General features: G+C 46.4%; 1 protein-coding gene across 2 annotated transcripts in view; it reads right to left on the bottom strand.

Annotated features, from left to right (window-relative positions):
• The window catches only part of LOC138566968 (solute carrier family 22 member 6-A-like), a 339887-nt gene extending 321298 nt beyond the window's left edge, over window positions 1-18589 (bottom strand). For both annotated transcript variants that reach the window (XM_069644755.1, XM_069644754.1), the window contains exon 1: window positions 18121-18589. In XM_069644755.1, the coding sequence (XP_069500856.1) occupies window positions 18121-18504 (384 nt within the window). In that variant the 5' untranslated portion in view covers window positions 18505-18589. The remainder of the gene's footprint in view (window positions 1-18120) is intronic.
• Between the last annotated feature and the right edge of the window lie 736 nt (window positions 18590-19325).

Genomic DNA, 19325 nt, shown 5'->3' on the forward strand with positions numbered 1-19325 from the left:
GAAAAGTACAAGCGAGTAGTGATATGCGGTTGGCAGCCTCAACCCGGTTAACACTGTTTGCTGGGATTGGGTTGTTTTCCAGTCGGTAGCAGTCGTGTACTGTTGTGCGAGTCTATGTGTGGTTTGTTTTGTTGTTGCAGTGTAGTGAAGTTTGTGCAGATTGTTATGTTTATAGGCTTGTGTTTGGTTAGAGTTTTTGTAAGCAGGTATTTGTGACTCCATCCTAATCTAGCCAAGATAGCATTCCCAATCCAGTCAATACGCGGCATCGGTCAATCAAAGCTACTCCATCCAGATGTGGCAGTGGTCGGCATTCACAGTTTTATCCAGCCGCTCACATGGGTTACTGCTCATAGTCCCTTCAAGGCGTGGCACATGCCAACGCTTCAAATACATCCAGGGGCGGCACCTGCCATCATTCATTACGCCATCCGGACCCCGCCCATGACAATGTCCACAACTTAGTTCAAGAGTGGCAACTGCTAAAGTTCACTCAACTATTCAATTATGGTACGTGGTAGCATTTAAGGAGTGGGTGAGGTTGTAGGGTGGAGTTGGCCAGGGGTGCTAATTTCTGTCCTCATGGGGCGTTGCTTGTGTCCTGTCGATCTAGCGTTGTCTCTCTTGTTATTGTAGGAGTTTCCCTTAGTCGGTTCTGAGTGTTGTCAGTGTCATCCTAAATTCTGTCATCCTGTTCTTTGTGTTTCCTGTTTGATAGTTAGTTTTTTTCAGTTTGAATCTGTGTTGTTGAAGAGCCAAGTTTTTAGTAGTTTTCTGAATTGTAGGTGGTCTTTGGTGTTTCTTATTTCTGAGTGGACACTAAGCCGGGCACTGATCAGCTCGCAAATACCCGCTGATAAAAAATACCGGGGAGGAGCTAAGAACCTGGTCGTCGGGCTTGACAGACTGTGTCCCCGATCGGGCTAGCGATCAAACCAGTACTCGGAGCCTCATGTTCCTTTCATCTCCCTCTCAGGTAAAAACCTGCCCCCTCCATTTATATTATGGACTCCCCCACCCGTTGTCCCGGGAGGGGAGTTCACCTAACCTGTGAGATGAAATCACCTAATGGACACACATGCTCCCCCTGTAGATGGATGACACCAATGCCTGCCATGTTGTTAATCTCCATATGGAAACCCATCAGGAGCACAAAATGGATGACAGCCAGTTTAATAATGAAATAGAAATGGGATTCCATTCCATGACAGACAAACAAGGCACATACATAATGACACTCATGCGGGCAAGAAATAACGCACAATACATAATCCAGGCTTGTTTTCTTCGTTTTCTTAAGGCTTTAGCATAAAATTGGAAATATCCAGTTTACTTTTATAGTATTTTTTCAAATAACAGCTTGCTGCAACCCCAGAATTAAATGAAGGGTTGCATGCATATATATAGGTATGGCCAAAAATTAAGAAATTAACTGTACCGGAAAAAGACTAACCGCAATAGCTTACTGCACTAAACCAGCTTCCATCCCATAGGACTCAAGAGCTACTTACCTTATGGATGGTTCACTAGGGTGCGCAGAAATTGCACTGAAAAAGCAACATTTTTGAATCATGCAGATGGATTACAAGACAGACTTATACAAAGAGGATATCCCAAGAAAATCGTGAGACAGAATATATCGAGGGAGATATGTCTGGCCCCGAGGAGAAAAGAACCGCTCAACAGACTAGTGTGTGTGCCGACCTTCAGCCCCATCAGCAACAAGGTCAAAACTATGACTAAGAAATATTGGCACCTAATAATAAACACAGGGACTCTATCCAAGAAACCATTCTCTGCCTTTAAGGAGTATCAAAATGTAAGAGAAAGGCTGGTACATTCCTACCAACAAACGACTATTCACCAATCCGTATTGAGAAGTTGGGGGCTACATCCGGTCAAAGGACATTACAGAACACCATTCAACTGCTCAATAGGCCAAAACCTATATATATGGCAGGGTTTAATACAAAGACTGCAGAATTAGCCAAGTGAGGAAGGCAGAGAGACTTAGATAGTTCCAGTAGAGCAAGAGGGGCTAGATCTAGTGTATGAATCACACTTTTTTGAGTTATGAATGTTATGCACATATGCAATGTACTACACTTGTATTCCTGTGGAACACAGACTAATGTATTGATTTGTTTTTAATAGCACGTGTGTCTGTCTATACATGAATTATACTGAAAACAATTTCCTGTAGAGAGGGAACAGAAAAGTCGAGTGGGTCACTTATTATCAGGAATTGCCCTTCATTTTACCCATACATACTAATGGCCTACTAGTTTTGTCTATTAACCAAGTCAGGGACATTCAACCTAATCCTGGAACTCACCAAAAGGGACTTTGGGGGTTCTTACTTGACTGTGGGCATTTTCTCTGTACTCCTCTGTAGTTCAGGGAGTTCTAGGTCAACAATGAGAATTTTAGCAGTCACCAGTAATGTTATGTGTATGTTTAAAGCCATTCTCTCCACTTCTTTAACTGTGAATGTAGAACTACACTGTATCTAATTTTAGTGACAGTGTTACTGTTTTTTCTAAAAGGAAATGGCAATGGTTACTGTGTCTAAAATGTATTTGGAATTTGTGGAGGCCTTTGGCTGTCTTTCCTCCCCCTAGCCCTGTCTGTGACTGTGATGTGGGCATTTGGATTGTACAAATAAGGCCCTAGAGGCCTAGTACTAATGTGAATTTTCGATGTTGGCCTTAGGGGCATCTACAGCTATTTTTCCTGTGTGTTAACATGTATGGTTCCCTTTTCTTGCCACCCCTTGTTTTTATGTGTTGTGTGCTTGCCATCAGGTTTTGGACCTACAAAATAGTGGTTTGTGTCTTTTTGACATTTTAACGCTGTTGTACAGGTACTAGGGATTTGTAACTATATGTTAGACTGTCAGATTCTGCTTTTCTCACCCCACCTGTGACCCTATATAATTTGTGCCTATCTTTGATAGTGGACTTACATCAAATTATAAGAGTGAGGAGGGTCCTTATCGACATTGACTGTTTTTATGGATGTACCCTACGTTTTAATATAGTGTACCATGTGCTCAAGCACTTATTTGACATGATAGAGATCTATAGTTGTAGCATAATAAATGTATGTATATGTTTCGGTATATGAGTGTGGTGTATTGTCTATGGCTAGGAGTGGACACATTGCACCTTTCTGCCAGCCGGCTACCCCTACCTGAGAGTTACGCCTTGCCACTCTGCCCAGTCACCATCCCTGAAGAGAGGTTTGTTCTTCTTTATGGCAGGTGCTTTACCCCCTCTTAACAGCCCCACATTTAATGCACTGTGCTGCACCTGGGAGGCATCAAGGGGGTTGATGAAGCGGATGTCGGTGCAGGGACATATGCTGAGGGTGGTGAGTATAACGTGCTACACAAGAAAAATGACTGCAGGCATGCAAATGTAGCAAAAACCACACAGAGACATGTCCAACTGCACAACAACAGACCACATGCAACCCACACAGTGGCCCACTAACCATAGTCGACAGGCAAGTGTGCACCAACATTGTCCCTGTCAAAACACAGATACACACAAATGCCCACAAAAGTGCTGGTCATGTGCAGACAATGAAGACATGTCAAGCAACACATGCATGATGTCCGTGCTCTGTCACTCGCCTACTCCCTGGCTATCCCCCACTTGCCCCATCCCCACATACCCCTGGAAGTACACAGACCCTGTTGGCACACCTGACTCATCCCACACCTCACATCCAAACATCAGAAACCATGGCAAGTGGTCCGATGCAGAGCACCACCAGCTCTGAAGCACCCTTCTCTACCCCACCAACCCCCAGAAGCCCAATGTGCCCTGAGCAATGCTTCCCACTTCCCTTGATGACAGCAACAGGCCCCCCTCCACCTCCCTTTGTGCCCTCAATAACCAGCCAGAATAGCACTGCATGATTCAACCGGACCATAAAGAACCAGGACTGCTTCTCTTCTGGGATCCCTGCACTGGATCCTTGTGATGGCACGGAACAATACTGGAATCCCTGGGACCTAAACACCAGGATGCCTGTGGCCTGGTCCCCCCATAAGTCACACTGGTACGAGCACATCCAGTCACCACCAGAAGCCCTCACAGGAACATGCCCATGGATACCATTCCCAGTACTAGCCTGTATGTAGACCACCCCATCCTCCTCACTGTACTACTCTCCCCCCTTTGACCCCTTGCACCTGCCCCTGTTGCTGCCATCTAAACGTGAACAGCCCCTTGTGTACACCATTGCCTGCACAACACCCCCTCCTATCCTGGTTCCCACAGTCCTCCATCCCCAGCATAACATTGTGACCTGCACCTACACGGTAACCATGACACAAGGCCCCGTACGGCTGTATCTTGCTTTTGTTGCCGGTGACACGTGTGTATATGCGCCATACCATATGAGAATACATTAACTGTATGCAGCATGCACAGGCATCATGTGAGACGGCGAATGAACAGCATGTACCAGGGCCATAGGCTTGGGCTGAGGTGACTAACGGCAGGCCCATCTCTCCTCACAGGCACATCCTCTGACAACTGAACCAGGTGGCCCTAGCACCTCAAGGGCAGCATCATAGACGAGAGTTACGCCACGCTACACTGCTGCAGAGACATCATTCATCATCAACTCCTGCTCCGGGCCCGAACTGGCCTTTAGGGCAATAGGCCTGTGGCCAACCAAAAATGCTAAATGTCAGTGTGGGCCAGTTTTTTTGGGTCAAAGTGGGCCACATTTTGGCCAATGTGGGCCAGTTTGATGAGCTACTTCACTATGCAGTTAGTAGTTTTGACCAGTGTTGCTGAATACATATTCTTTAAAATGCACAATTTACATCACATTTTATTTAAAAACTCCCCCTCAGGTACTATTCAAACAGTGTCACAAAAGGAATGAATAGCCATTTGCAACTGTTGGCCACTTTTTTCATTGGTGCCCGAGACCATTGTATGGGCCAGTCCTACCCTGCCCCTGACACCACTCCAGCAGCTCCCACAGTGGTACCAGCAGCAGTTCCTGCAACCACTCCAGCTGCTTCCAAAGAGGCACCATAAGCAACCCCTGCAACCACTGGAGCTGCTCCCACAGCGGCACCGGCAACAGCCCCTGCAGCCACTCCAGCTGCTCCCATAGTTGCACAGTCAGCAGCCCCTGCAACCACTCCAGCAGCTCCCACAGTGGTACCATCAGCAGCTCCTGCAACCACTCCAGCTGCTTCCAAAGAGGCACCATAAGCAACCCCTGCAACCACTGGAGCTGCTCCCACAGCGGCACCGGCAACAGCCCCTGCAGCCACACCAGCTGTTCCCACAGTGGTTTCCGGCAGCATCCCCTGACACCGAGAGTTACGGCAACTGGACTATTATCCACCCATCTCAACCATGCACCCATGTACATGGATGTATTCACGGATGGGCTGTACACCAGGGGCACAACCAACGGCACCTCATAGCACACCCCCTACCATCGTTCAACATTCAGCCCCCACGGCCTTCACAGCCCACCACCACCCATACTCAGCATCAGAGACATGGATGCCCGCCTACAACGCATGGAGGAGAGGCATGAGTAAATGGTAGGACTTGTGCGCCAGCACCTTGAAGAGGCTCATCTGATGTGTGAGGAGATTCAGTTGATCAGCGAAAGCGTGCACGCCACTGGCCTGCGATGTTCACGTGCCCTGAGCCGGTCAGCCTTTGATATTCCTGCTGGCACAGATCGTCTGGGAGAGAAATTAGGCCGCCTCCGCAATGGTTGAGAGTTTTGCCCTTTCCCTGAATGTGGCACTGGAGGACAGGGCGTTGGCCGGATCAGATCCACCATCCGCAAGCACCACACCTGCCGGCTCTCAACATGGTAGCCCGAAGCACAGATCCCTGTGCCTGTCAGCCTCGTCACGCAAAGGCAGCTCATGTGCAAAAAGGCCAACAAAGTGAGCGAGGCACACATGTGCAGTGACACTGTAGCTCAATAGGGGGTGTTGAGGGGTTTGGTGTGTTCTGGAGGGATAGTTGTGGAGGAGGTGTTGGGGAGGGATAGTTGGGGAGCGGGTGGTGGGGATGGATGGTTGGGGAGGGGATGGTGAGGAGGGATGGATGGGGAGGGGGTGGTGTTGAGGGATAGTTAGGGAGGGAGTGGTGGGGAGGTCTGTTTGGGGAGGGGATGGTGGGCCACACATTCCTTGATCTTTGTACATACATCAGTACACATGGTTCTGCATTCAAATGGACATTCATTGGCAATTATTTGTGTTGGAGTGATTTATTTTTGTGCAATATCACATTCAGTGTGTGGCTTGTGCCGTGTGCTGGTGCTGTGTGCTCAGAAGTAATTGTGGATTCATTCCTGCTGGGCTGCACGCCCGTCCCGGTCATCCCTGTGACGGTGGATTTGCATGTCTGCATCTGCATCCACTTCACTGTCATCCTACTTAAGCATGTCCGTGTCCGGGGGCAGGGGAATGTTCTGCCTGATGCACATGTTGTGCAACATGGCACAGCCCAGGACTATCTTGCCCACTTTCACAGGCCTGTACATCACCCCCCGCCCCCTCTACGTGGTGGAGGTAACAAAACCGTTCCTTCAACAGGCTGCTCAATTATGGCGCTGGTTCTGATGTGCGCAAGGTTGTACGCAGTTTCCCGGTGACTCTGTGGATGTCTCATCAGGGTCATGAACCCTGGTAGTAAGGGGTAGCCGGAATCCCCTGCATGGGAATAGACACAAGGAGGGCACTGGCATTGTGGTCACTGGGCAGTGCATGCATGTTTGGATGCGGATCAGTCACACATGCATATTGGAATGTGCGCTTGCACGACACCAATCACCTTTCTGCACCCTGTGACAGTTGCTAATGGTCTGGACATGTGTGGGATCAGGCTCACAAGGAAGGTGGTGGTGGGTGGGTGGGTCATGGTGTGAATATGCTGTACTTTGTGCTATGAGAGTGATGCATTCTGGTACCTCTGGTGCATTATATTTGCCCGTCCATCTGTGCCCAAATTGTGCTGGTGTGTCCTTCCATTCACTCATATGATGCATGGCATTCGTGGGCAGACATTCTGGCATGCAGATTGTGTCCCCCCTCTGGCCCATTCACTGGTGACAGCTGAACAACCGCCCCATACCCGAGTACACATGCAATGTGGTGTGTGTTAATCCTTTAACTCACACAATAGCCAAGTTCACTGTGCGGCGTAACACTCCATGTACCCAGGCTATTTCACAAGACCAAAGAGTCGTGTGTTCATCCTGGGTAAAGTGTGCAGCAGTGCGTGATCGTCATGTCCGCATCACAGATGAACTGAATATTCATTGAGTGGTACAGCTTTCTGCTACGATAAACCTCTGTGTCGTGGGTGGCCACCAGCTCAATGTGTGTGCAGTGCAATGCTCCAAGTACATTTGGCATGCCAGCAAGGGCATGAAAGCGTGCCTTGGTAAGGTTTACCTGGGCCTGTATTGTAGGTAGGGCAATGTGATGTGATAAATGACGCAGGAGGACATCCAGGACCTGCACAAGGACTTTGGAGAACACTGGTGACTGTGTGCTGGAAGTTGCTGGTGGCAAGGAAATGCAGCACAGACTACAGCTGGGGGTGTGGCAGTCCCGATGCCAATGACACTCTAGGTGTCATCCTGGATGAGGCCCACTACTGCAAAGATGGTCTCCCGGTTCAGGTGATACAGTGTGTGTATCTGCCTGTCAGTCAGGGACCAGGGTGTGGCCCTTGTGTGAGTAATGGGGGCTCGCCTCCGAGGTGCTACTTGCTGGCCATTGTTCCTCTGCACCATCATCATCATCATCCTCCCCCTCTGCCTGTCGCCCTTTTGCCACTGTTGCACCTCCTCCTCATGAAGCTGCAGCACCTCAGGGTCCATTACTGCCGCTATGAGTGGCAGCATGGTTTTGTTGGAAGGTGTATGGGGTGTGGGTGGGGTCCGTTTTTGCAGTCCCTGTGCTCATTGTGTGCAGCTGGGTCAATTACCTGCACCTGTGGGCTGTTTCTGCACACCTGGGCCTGGTTACTGCCTGCTTCGTGGTACTGGTGTTTCCGGCGTGATTTTCACAGTCACACCAGCATTTTGGTGCCAGTGTTTCCATGTAATCCGCAGTTGTAATACATCCTTGTTTCTGTGGTGCTGATGTTTCCGCCAGTAGTTCACAGTGTTTGCGCAGTTTTAGTTACCGGTGATGCCGGTGACGGTTGCACAGTGTACAGTGTTGCCAGCAACGGTATTACCAGCATCCTTCCTCGTAGTGCGACAGTCCGGAATATGTGCCGGTAATCGGAATTACGAGCATGTTGTTTCCGGACTGCCAGACTTGTAATGAGGCCCAATGTCTTCCCTGTTGGTTAGGGAACAGCCAAGAGCAGGTTTGCAAGCAGCTGGAAGTCTGTGTCGTGGGTGTTGAGACTGACAAAAAGTATCTGGGAAACTGACTGGAGTCAAATTGTGTACTGCATTCTGTCACAGGGTTTTGTTTCAGTTCAGATTCAATGCTACATGCATTGTCTGATGCAGGAGCGCTTGCTTGAGTACAGGGAAAATCAGGCTTGGACAATTTGGCAATGTGTTCAAGGGAAACACTGGTCTCCAGGGCGTGAACTGGAACATCTTCAGAAGCAGCACCTGGCATCAGGTCAGAAACAAGTACAAACATAGTTTGCGACATTACGGCAGTTTGAAGGCCATTGCCAACTTTTTCCAAAAGGGAAGTTAATTCTTCACAAACCTTGGCAGTTTCTGAAGCCACTTGGCTCATAATAGATGTAGAACAAGATGAAACGTCCATGCCAAGCTCTTGCTGGTGAACATTTGCCAGGGTCAGGTTTTCCAGTTGCTCTGTATGAGCCTATACCTGTGTTTTGGTTTCTATCCCTGGCCTTACAATGCTAATGCCTATGAACAGAATGGCAGGTTACGGGCACAGTGACTTATGGTCTACTGAAATGGGACCATTTACAATATGATTTCTACAATGCAAGTAGGCATATTCATCATGAGGATCTTGACTTTGCCTTTTCAGGTTGAAGAGTTGTTTCTGTGACTGATGTGCCCCTGCACTGTTTACCAGTCCTATAATGTCAGTCTCTGGTTCATCAGTGGTCCAAGATGTAGAAATGTGAAGGGTGCATTATGGGTGGAAGATATTGGGGCATCACTAATAAATCTGATTATCTGAATTTGTCTTTTGCACACAGAATTTGTCTTTTAACCTCGGACACTGATTGTCATTTACTGCATTGTTAACAAGCTGTGGTGAGTGTGCAGCTAGATAAATTGATCTAGAGTAAACTACCTTTGCTACTGGAATCCAGTGTACATCATTTTGTGGCATGTCTCCCAATATGTGAGAATGTGGATCTTGCATTCTATCGGGTGCTTGAAGGGGGTCTAGTGCCGTCAAAGCCAAAGATAGAACGATTTACAAGAGACGAGAACGAAAAGAGTCCTTAAAATACGAAAAGATAGGTCATAAGCACAGACTAGCAACACAAACCTGGCGGATTGTCCAACATTCCCCAGGTGAAAATCATTGTTATTTTACACAAATCAATTCTGCTAATTTTGAACAAACTATGTAGGATGAAAGGCTGAGCTCATCCCTTTGGGGTTCCCAACTCTTACCCGCTCACTATAGAACAATCTATGCAGCAGTCACTTTGGACCCCCGACCTATCTTGCTGCCATTAAAATAGTTACATGAGAATCTACCTATGGTATATGTTAGGTAAGGTGTTCATATTTGTGATACATCCTCCTGCCTGTGTAAACCCCAGAGCCTTTTGCTTGGATTTGGTGATTATTTTCCCTTGTCCCTAGGTGACGAGGAATCTTTTCCCCTCTCACCTAGTCTTTTACTATGTTCATGGGTGACATGTGTATGTCTCTCCATAGTGTATGGTTGGAGTTATAATGTCCTAAAACTTTCGGGTTTAGGTTGGGTTGCTCCTTTGGGGTTTCCCTGTTAATTTTTCTTTCATGTGTTTGGATGAACTACTGTTCCTAAGGGGTTAAGTGGGATTTTCATCTCCCTTTACATTTTATATAGTGAGCCAGCACACCCAACCTTATGTGGAGTGCTGGGGGATACACTGTATCCCCTTGCTACTTGCCAGTAGCATTTTTGTTACAATTGCACGTTTGCTTGAATGGCTGGTGGCAGTGGATTTACCGTAGTGACTTGCAGGCTGTTAAATCAGTCTCGCTAATGCACAGAAGGACCACCATTTTGCTACAATGGTGGGCTCCTTCTTTTTTTGCCATTTGTCATTTGCATGTAATTTCTGAGGTCTTCACCGCCCATTCTAGGTGGGAAGGACCTCAGTGGAAGTATTGTCCTTGGTGGGAATCTTTTGTATTCCCTGCCCAGGTTCCAGAGTTTCTGAGGAGGCAGGAAGCGAGGGTGGAGTCCAACACCCTGCAGCCCTTTGTCTTTTACCTTGTCTGAAAGGAACCCAGTCTTTGACAGCCAGACTTCCCCTTTCTGTAAACTGCAGGGTGAGATTGCATTGAAGTTGTGCTCCAGTTCCTGATAAATACTCTGAACCTGAAATCTGCTAACAAGTAGACCAATGGAGCTAAAAACCGAAGAGGCAGATGAATAAAAGACATCTGTAGTGATTTCCAGCCACCGGAGATCCTGCTGTGTAACCGGAGCCTGATGCAAGCCTTCCTTGCAATCGACGTTGGAGTCCCGAATGTGATTTCTCCTACCCAGAGCCTGGTGAGATCCACTAGTCTCAATAAGACCTGCATTTTGAGCAATCACACAATGTGCTGCGATCTTGCTGGGCGGCAATACCCAAATGCCCTAGGACCTTAAGCCATTGTGCATTGTATGGTCTACCAAAGCCCAAATCCATCCAACACTTTGGTGGACTTTGGTGGACTTCTGCTGGACCTCCAGAGACTCAATTAAAATCCCTGAAGTTCCCTTACCAGAGTGCAGGGCAGAGAGAGTGAAGAGAATCCAGCTGGTGATATTCGTTCTTCATCTGGCTGCTGTAAAGGCGCCAAACCCACAGAGCCGCAAAAACCCATGAAGAAATCTTTGCTGGGAGCCTCCTTTGATGACTGCTGCTGCAAGTTCCCATCCAGTTTCCAGTTCTTTTGTCTCCTGGCCAAGAATCCAGAGACCGGGTCCTGTGCTGCTGCACCCTGAAGGCATCCACTCTGAAACTCTTCTTTTTTCTTAAGGTACTGTGTGGGCTTGGGTATTACCTTAAGTCTAGTGTGCATCCTGTGAGACTGAATGGGTGATTCGTGTGGTTGGGAGTTTGCCCATACCACTTGTCCAGGCCTAAATCTGGAACACATATAGGGAGCCTTCTGTGAAGTCCCTGAACACGTAAACTATGAAAGTGAATACTTACTTGTTTAAGAAGATCTCCGATCGAGCTTTGACTTTCCTGCAATTGAACCCTATCACAACCTGCCTACAGATGGCACCTAGACCCCTAGGATCCCTCTTCTGCCTCTGAGAGATCTCATGCAATAGACTAGGGAAGAACTGGATACGAAAAGGACTCCGCCTTGAAAGTATAACAAGTGCAAAAGTACTTACTTGTCAAAGAAGTTAGTGTGGTAACTGTATCTCTGTGGAAGAAGAAGTTACAAAGTGTCATTAGGATTATGCTTACCTTTGAGTTGCTTTTTGCCTCTCTAAAAAGTGTATAAGTTTCTCTACTAACTTTGAATGGGGATTCCCCCTTCTAAAAAGTAATATGTGTTGGCACTGTTTTACCATTGCTTAACTGAATGAGTGTAAAAGCTTACCAATAGGGTTTACCAACCTTGAAATACATTGTGTCTTTCTTAAAGGGTTCCATGTCTTAAAATCGCGGCAAAAATGGCTGTGTATACAAAATATTGCGGCAAAAATGCTGTGGTTTTGCCGCCACAATCATGTAAAGGATTCAGGGGACACCCCCGCAAGCCCTGGACCCATAATACCATTTAAGGGGAGCGGGGGACACCCCCGCAACCACCGTTCCCCTTAAATGGTACACAGTTACCGGGTCAAACCATGGCATTTTTGCTGCAATTTCTTTTTACCAGCAACATTTTTGCCGCAATTTTATTACCTGATTCCCCTTAAAGTGTAACATTTGGGTTTTTCTTTCCCTGGTCTGCTTTATACAGATTCTAAAACAGTCTTAGGGGGTAGACATGCCTTTGAGTAGCTGAAGGCCCCTTTAAAAAGTATAAGGGTCGTACTTTGATTAGCTGATGCTCATCTAAACTTGTAACCCTGGGTTGTGCTTCCCTCAATTGCTTTGTTGCTATTCTAAAATAGTTTCATAAAGTTCTTACTTACCTTAGAAACTGTATTATACACTTTTTAAAAGTATACTGGGTATGACTAGCTTTTAGGTAGCGGATATTTATGTACCAATAGGTCAATTGCTAACCTTGAAATACATTGTGTCTTTCTTAAAGCGTAATTGGGGTTTGCTGTCCCTGATTTGCTTAGTGCATTTTAAAAGAGTTATTGAGTGTTCATACTTATCATTGAGTAGCCTGAGGCCCCTCCAAAAAGTATGAGTTGTTTCGCTAGCACTGAACTAAAAAGTAATGTTTTACTTGTAAAGGGGTTGGTTTATTATGTGGTTTCTACAACTGAGTGTCACTGCATGACTGACAGGGTCTACCACCCTTGAAATACTAATGGTATTCTAAATGTATATCTAACCTGGTCTTATTCCCCAAGAATAGTATATTACTATCCTGAATGAATAACCTTATGTTTTTACTCACCTTCACTTGCTTCTTGCTCCTCTAAATAATGTTATACCTTGGTTTGCAGACCATATGCATTGAGTTGGTTTTTACGATTGTTTTTATATGATGTGAAAGTACTTACCTACCCAACAATTATCTCGCTCTACTTGTATTTAAATAAACCCTTTATTTTTACAATACAGAGTGTTTCAGTGATTCTTTGGACCATATATTTATGGTACAATTTCTTTGTACCAAGCTACAGCTCTCTCTCCCACCTAAGATAAGCCTGGCTGCTCAGTCCATGCTACCACATTATCAGGTGGTATAGCCTTATACTAAGAGTGGAGCTTATGTACTGCCTCAGATATGGTTTTCATGAAGTCTTACCAGTGGCGTAACACAAAATGTGGGGCCCACTGCAAGTTGTGCTGTGCCCCCCCCACTGCCAATGCCCCCACCGCACTACTGGGCATGAGCATCATGGAGCCCTCTGCACAATCGGGGATGCAGGGGCCCCTGTTACACCAGTGAGTCTTGGTAGGACTTCAGAAAAACTGTCCTAACAGTATACTTTTACAAACCTTTGAAGGATGAAAGGGTGATCTGGCCCTGCTTGGGTTCAGATCTGTCACCTACACACTATGGAACAGACTCTGCCGCAATCATTTTACACACACCTGGGCTATCTTACTGCCATTACATGTGTTTCATAAGCATCTAGATAATTGTGCGCTGTTAGAAAATCAGATATTTTATCAATGAATACTCGTAATAAAACATTTGTAAAAATGAAATTAAGATATGCGCTCAGCTGCAATAAACTAATTCCCATAATAACCAGAACCCCATTTGGTAAGAAAAAACACACCTGGATGCACTGATCATGACTTAGAGATCTTAGAAAGTAAATAATGGCGGAACTAAAAAGGACATTTGCTCTCTGTGTGTAAAATGATCAACATTACAATTTGACAATGTGCAGTCAGGCAGGGGCGTTGCTAGGGGGGGGCTAAGGGGGCTATAGCCCCTGATCTTTTGGTTGTAGCCCCGGATAGAATCTCAGGAGCTACAGCCAAAAGACTAGCTAGCCCCCAGTCCCAACAGTTCCGACATCAGCTTAGCCCCGGGTCTTTTCCAGACCTAGCAACTCCCCTGCAGTCAGGGGACAGTAACATAATATTGCCTGAACGAAGGTCTGCTATTGTATTACTAGAATATCCACAGCGAAAGAGCACATGTAGCCTCAAATGTTGAGACATTCTGGCATCAAATTGACAATGGAGCAGTTATTATCCCAATCATTTTCACCAAATCTAAAAGGTTTCATGTACGGTATAAATGGCCGTGTGAAAGTGACTGTAGAGCGTGCACTGCCCTCAGTCCTGTGCTGTTACTGGCACGGTCGTGGTTGGTGATCTCTTCAGATGGACTGCAAGAAGTGATTCTCAGTGAGACATTTCAAGGCCTGAATGGGGACAGTCCTTTCCCCCCTAATCTCGCTATTGAATGTGTCTTCTCACCATCGGAGTCCCTCATTGCTGAGAATTAAGGTTGCCCTCTGACTTTCACATAGGATGTCTTGGGGGCCTTAGGCTGCCAGTTTCACCAACTTACATCAACCTCTCATTTATCAAATTTCAACCAGCTCCTGCTCCCATCCTCCCTGGGATATTCAAAGGACATGGGGAGGGGCGCTTCACTGGCCATGCCCCTCCTCTCCCCTTCATCACAATCTTTAAAACAAACCCTCTTTCAGCAACACTTGATCTCCTCCATCCACTTCTTTTGGGAGGAGGCAGGAGGAGGTCTGTCAAATGCAGCTTTCATTCAAATATCCAGGAATCCGGCGGTCATGCAGTGAGCGTTCCCTCAGGAGATGGGAACAGATCACTCCACAGCAGACGAATAGGTCTCACTTCCTGTCTCCACATACTGCAAACAGGCAACGCCTCTGCAGCCCTCCTGCAACTGGCGACGAGGACGCAGTTACATTAATCGACAGTTTCTATCTAAAGAGTGCTCGCCCCACGTTTCAACCGTTAGCTTTATATACAAAAAATGTTTGACCAAAACGATGTAGTGCTGAGAGTGTATATTTTGCTCCTACCACTCCTGCACTTAAGAGTCAAGAAGCGGCCCTTCCAGTCTTAGGAGAATGCCACAGGCACTCTGAATTATGTTGTGCTTCTAAGGATTTCTGCTAACGCCTGAAAATGACCATTTATATACCCAGGGACGACCTACCCAGTAACATGAGGGAGGTGGGGCGGGGCTAATGCTTCAAATGGTGGAGCAGGAGCTACCTTCAGACACTTTGCGGTGGTAGACACACTTATTTGTGAGGGTGGTTTTCCTCCAACGACTGTTTGTGGGAAGTAGTGTCAAGTCAGTAGCAAATGGTTCAGTTTAAAGGAATCAAGCCACTGGATTGTCCGCAAACATAGCTCTATTGCTGCTTGTCAGAATGGTAATGTTGTGGTTGTGATGTGTTGTGTGGTTAGCTTTGTCAGTTTCTGGTTCGTTTTGGATGTCCAGCTGCATTGCAACATAATCCCATTTAAGCCGGGGTGTGCAACGGTTGAACTGTTTTTGAGGAGTCAATGGGAATTCTCGGGAGGATAGCTCAGGGGCAACGTGCTCGCCTTGGAAACAAGACGACGCGGAGCAACACAGGTTCGATTTCCGGGTCTGCGCTTAGAAGCCTCTTGGTATTAAGCGCATTACAAATAACCAATTACAATTACAAAAGTCAGAAGGTAGATCCGCAAAGTACAACAAATTGTGGAACATACATTTGTGGCATGAAATAATGTAACCAGACATATCCTAGTATTGCACAACAAGGGATACAAGCTGCAGAAAGAATGTCTTCATGGATGCAAACTAAAAACACTAAACTAGTGTGAAGATTCTAAAGTGAAAAAAGTTGTCCCCTAGTAGTTTTTATTGTATGATCTGTGTGTAAGGTATAGTAACAACAACAATATTGAAATCATTCTACCTCCCACCCTAATCAAGAGCACATCTCTACACACAACTCCAAAGCCGAAACAACACAGGTTAACACAATGTAATGTACACCCGTGGATTTATACTAACTTTCCCTTAGCCCTCCACTAACCCTCTGCAGATACCTCACTATAACTCTCCACACTTTACTTAATTGCCACTCTGCCAGACACCACAGACAACCAAACAAACTATTGACATTATCAGCCTTAAGCACACTGTACCTACAGCTCCAGACAACTGACAAAATATGTGCAATGACACACCACAAAGAGCCCTATATTTTTTTGATCTGCATAAAGGTTGCAACAAAGCAACCAGGCCCCGTTCCTTCTGCTCCAAAGTAACTGCCATAGCCCCCCCCCCTTAAAGATCTGTAAACTCTAAGAAACCATGAAAGTGGCCAAAGGTTTGATATTCAAGACTCAATAACATAGCATAACAAGGCGTGGCAAGTGGTTTCACTCATTGTCAGGCTGAGACCCAGCAGCTCTAGCAACTGGAAGCAACGGAGGCGGACATGAAGGTTTATTCCACCTGAGACAGCCATCTTTTCTAAACTCTATGGTGCACTGAATGTTGTTTGTTTGTTTGTTTGTTTATTAATTTGTATGGTGCGCCAAACCCAAGGGTAACTGGGCGCAACAGAGAGCAGAAAAACATGAATACTTAAAAGATTAGTTACAGAGTGAGGCACAAGGTACATATGAAACATTACAGGTAATTGTCTTGACAAAACAGTTAAAGAATATACATATATACAGTCAGGTTGGGTGAGATATATAGGTGTTGTGAATGGTAAAGGTAATGTTATGAATGGTAAGAATATCTACCCTCCCACACCCACGCCAAATCAAGAGATTTGGGACTGAGGCAAAGCCAGTGCTACAATAATGCAATTCTAGGCGATGGCCTAAGGGGCCGCCAACGAAGAAGCAGGAGGGGAAACCATTTTGTCCCTAAAATCAATAAACCGTCCCCACTGTAAGGGAGGCTTTTAGAATAGTGGGAACATAATCACTTCTAAGGATTCCAATGTTTCCCATTAAGGCACAGAGAGATTACATTATTTTCCTAGATTTACAAACTTTGGTTCAGCAGTGAAACTGGAACGTTAACCTGCTTTTCAATCTAGGCACGGGACCACGTACCTTCCACACTCTAGTTACTACAAATATTTAAGTTTTGACTTTCATGAACTACAAAAAAATATTCATAAAGAGTTTACTTGCAAAGCATATAAAGCCCCTTAAGCACCCCGACAACATGTAAATCCTTATAGAAACATGTTAAGCCAAAAGAGTACCTCTAAAGCTTTATATTCCACCTCCTGAATGAAAGACTACAAGTCCCATAATGCAAAAACCTTTTTTTGCATGACAAATTAGTGGACATCATGGATATGAACTAAGTGTTAACTAGTAACTTCATTTTGTGCCTCACTTGCCTGTTCTGGGGATTATTGACCCAATGTGGTGTTAGGCATCTACGTTCTCTATGCACATTCTAGAGACTACTCATTAGAGGGTTTTTGTGTATGGAACTAGACAAGATAAGTTATCTCCTGTCCCTTTGTGCTCTCACACTCTCTCTCCTACCATTAAAGTGCTAACATTTTGATTCCTTAACTAAAAGGAACTTCTTTCTTTTGATATTAATCTGTTATAGGGTTGTATCTTTTTTCACTCTAAAGTGTCTGATTTTTTGTTAAAGATTAAAAAACCTGTGACTCACTGTAATTGTATTGGAAGCAGGCACATATTATGTAGGTGATTGCAGCTGTGTGGGGGCTTTCAGTTGGTCATGTGCCATCACAATGTCAATTGCCTAAATATTCATGCCTTAGAAAAGCACTGCTGAGAACAGCGAGCAACAGTAATCGGCAGCCCTTTGTTATTGTGCTGGCCGAGCAGATCAGAACCAGACACAATGTATTCAGCTGAGTCCTGCTCATGGCAGCTCTGTGGGTGAGTCAGGTCAAGTCAGGAATGGCCCAACATTTCAGGGAGGCAGAGGCTAAAACACATTTACTGGATGCTGGTGCCCACCTGCATACTCACTCATCAGGGAGCCAAACTCCACTCCTAGGATAGCCTCCATTGGTCTAAAGTAAACAGGTACAACTGCTCGAGGAGCCTCTCAGAATAACTCAGTCCTATGAATTTAATCGGTTTATTGGCTGGTGTCTTGGGACATTTTTCATTTCGCTAGTAGACCTTTTCACAGTCTACCTTCCAGACTTCCAGACCCTCATTGGACTTGGGCCTGTCTCTAATGAAGAAGAGCAACAGGAAGGGCCTTAGCTGCAGTGCACCAAAATCTATGAGGCAGAGAAAGAGTGGCCAGGGCCACTTCCTGCGCCGCTCTTACCTCAGTGATGATGGTGGAGGTGAAGACACTCTGGTCATACTCCCACCCATCCCGGCAGGGTTCCGTCTCCATCACGGAGACGTTGGCGGCAGTGCTGTTCACCTTCAGGAGATGCCACTGGGGGTGGGCGTAGCGCTGGCACGTCTGCAGCTTCCCGTCCCCGTCGACTGGGATGAAGGCCCGGAGCAGGTCAGCCATCCGGTTGGAGGTGTCGCTGCCATTGGTCACTTCCCAGATCCGGCAGCGGTGCTCGGGCACACCTGCCGAGAAGTTCTGGATGAAGTTATGGCTGGGGACCAGCAGGGCTGGGATACTGAGCAGTAGGACTAGCAGAATCTGGAAGAGTCCCAGCCCCTGCTCCTCCACTATGTCCCCGAAGGCCATGGTGCACCCCGGAGCAGGCACTTTGCCAGGCAGAACGAGAGAAGGTCGACCCTCGTGCGGCCGCCCTGATCCACTGATGAAGCAGATTTTGGAAGGAGGACCCGAGGCATAAGAACCCTAATGGTCAGGTAACAGGACCTGGTGAATGTTTGCTGAATTAATAAATAAGTAATAAACATTTCGGTGAAGGATGAGTGACTTTCGGATGTGGGGCGAAGGAGAAAACTAGAAGAAAGGGACCTGACTGTCGATAAAGGGTGTCTTTTTAATGATTGACTATTTGGAGCAGGTGAACCACAGCATGGCAGGGAAAACTACTGTGCAAGAGGCATTGTGATGGGTAATCAGGCAAAGCCATCTGCAAGGTCAGTGCATCCAGAGCAGTGACTGGTTGCCCTAAATTACCCTGCTCCCCTGCTGGTCCCCCAGAGGAAGCAGCCAAGTGCTACCGTAGAGCGCCTGAGTTCCAGATCCCTCCTTGAAGTTCATTTATCTGTAAGGAGGCCCACTGCACAAGACCAAGCAGCGATAAATTAACACAATTTGGAGAGGTCTGATTTTTTACCAAAAATGCCCATTTAAAGTAACTCTGCCTTTAGATTGTGAGGATGGATGCTTTAACAAGGCAATATGGGCATTCCACGGGCCTCGGCTTCTGGTTTAATTTTGTGGGAAAATTCCAGATAATGCTATGGAGAGAGGGGTTCATGCCTGCAGGTAACCAAGGGATGGGTGTGATCGCCTATGGAAAGCATAACAAAGAAAGACAGCCAGGATGGAAGCTGAAACCTTAAACGGTCACTATCTTTGTCAGTGACAGG

Source organism: Ambystoma mexicanum, chromosome 2p, assembly GCF_040938575.1.
Source record: "Ambystoma mexicanum isolate Mex_15411 chromosome 2p, UKY_AmexF1_1, whole genome shotgun sequence".
In the NCBI taxonomy this organism is placed as follows: domain Eukaryota; kingdom Metazoa; phylum Chordata; class Amphibia; order Caudata; family Ambystomatidae; genus Ambystoma; species Ambystoma mexicanum.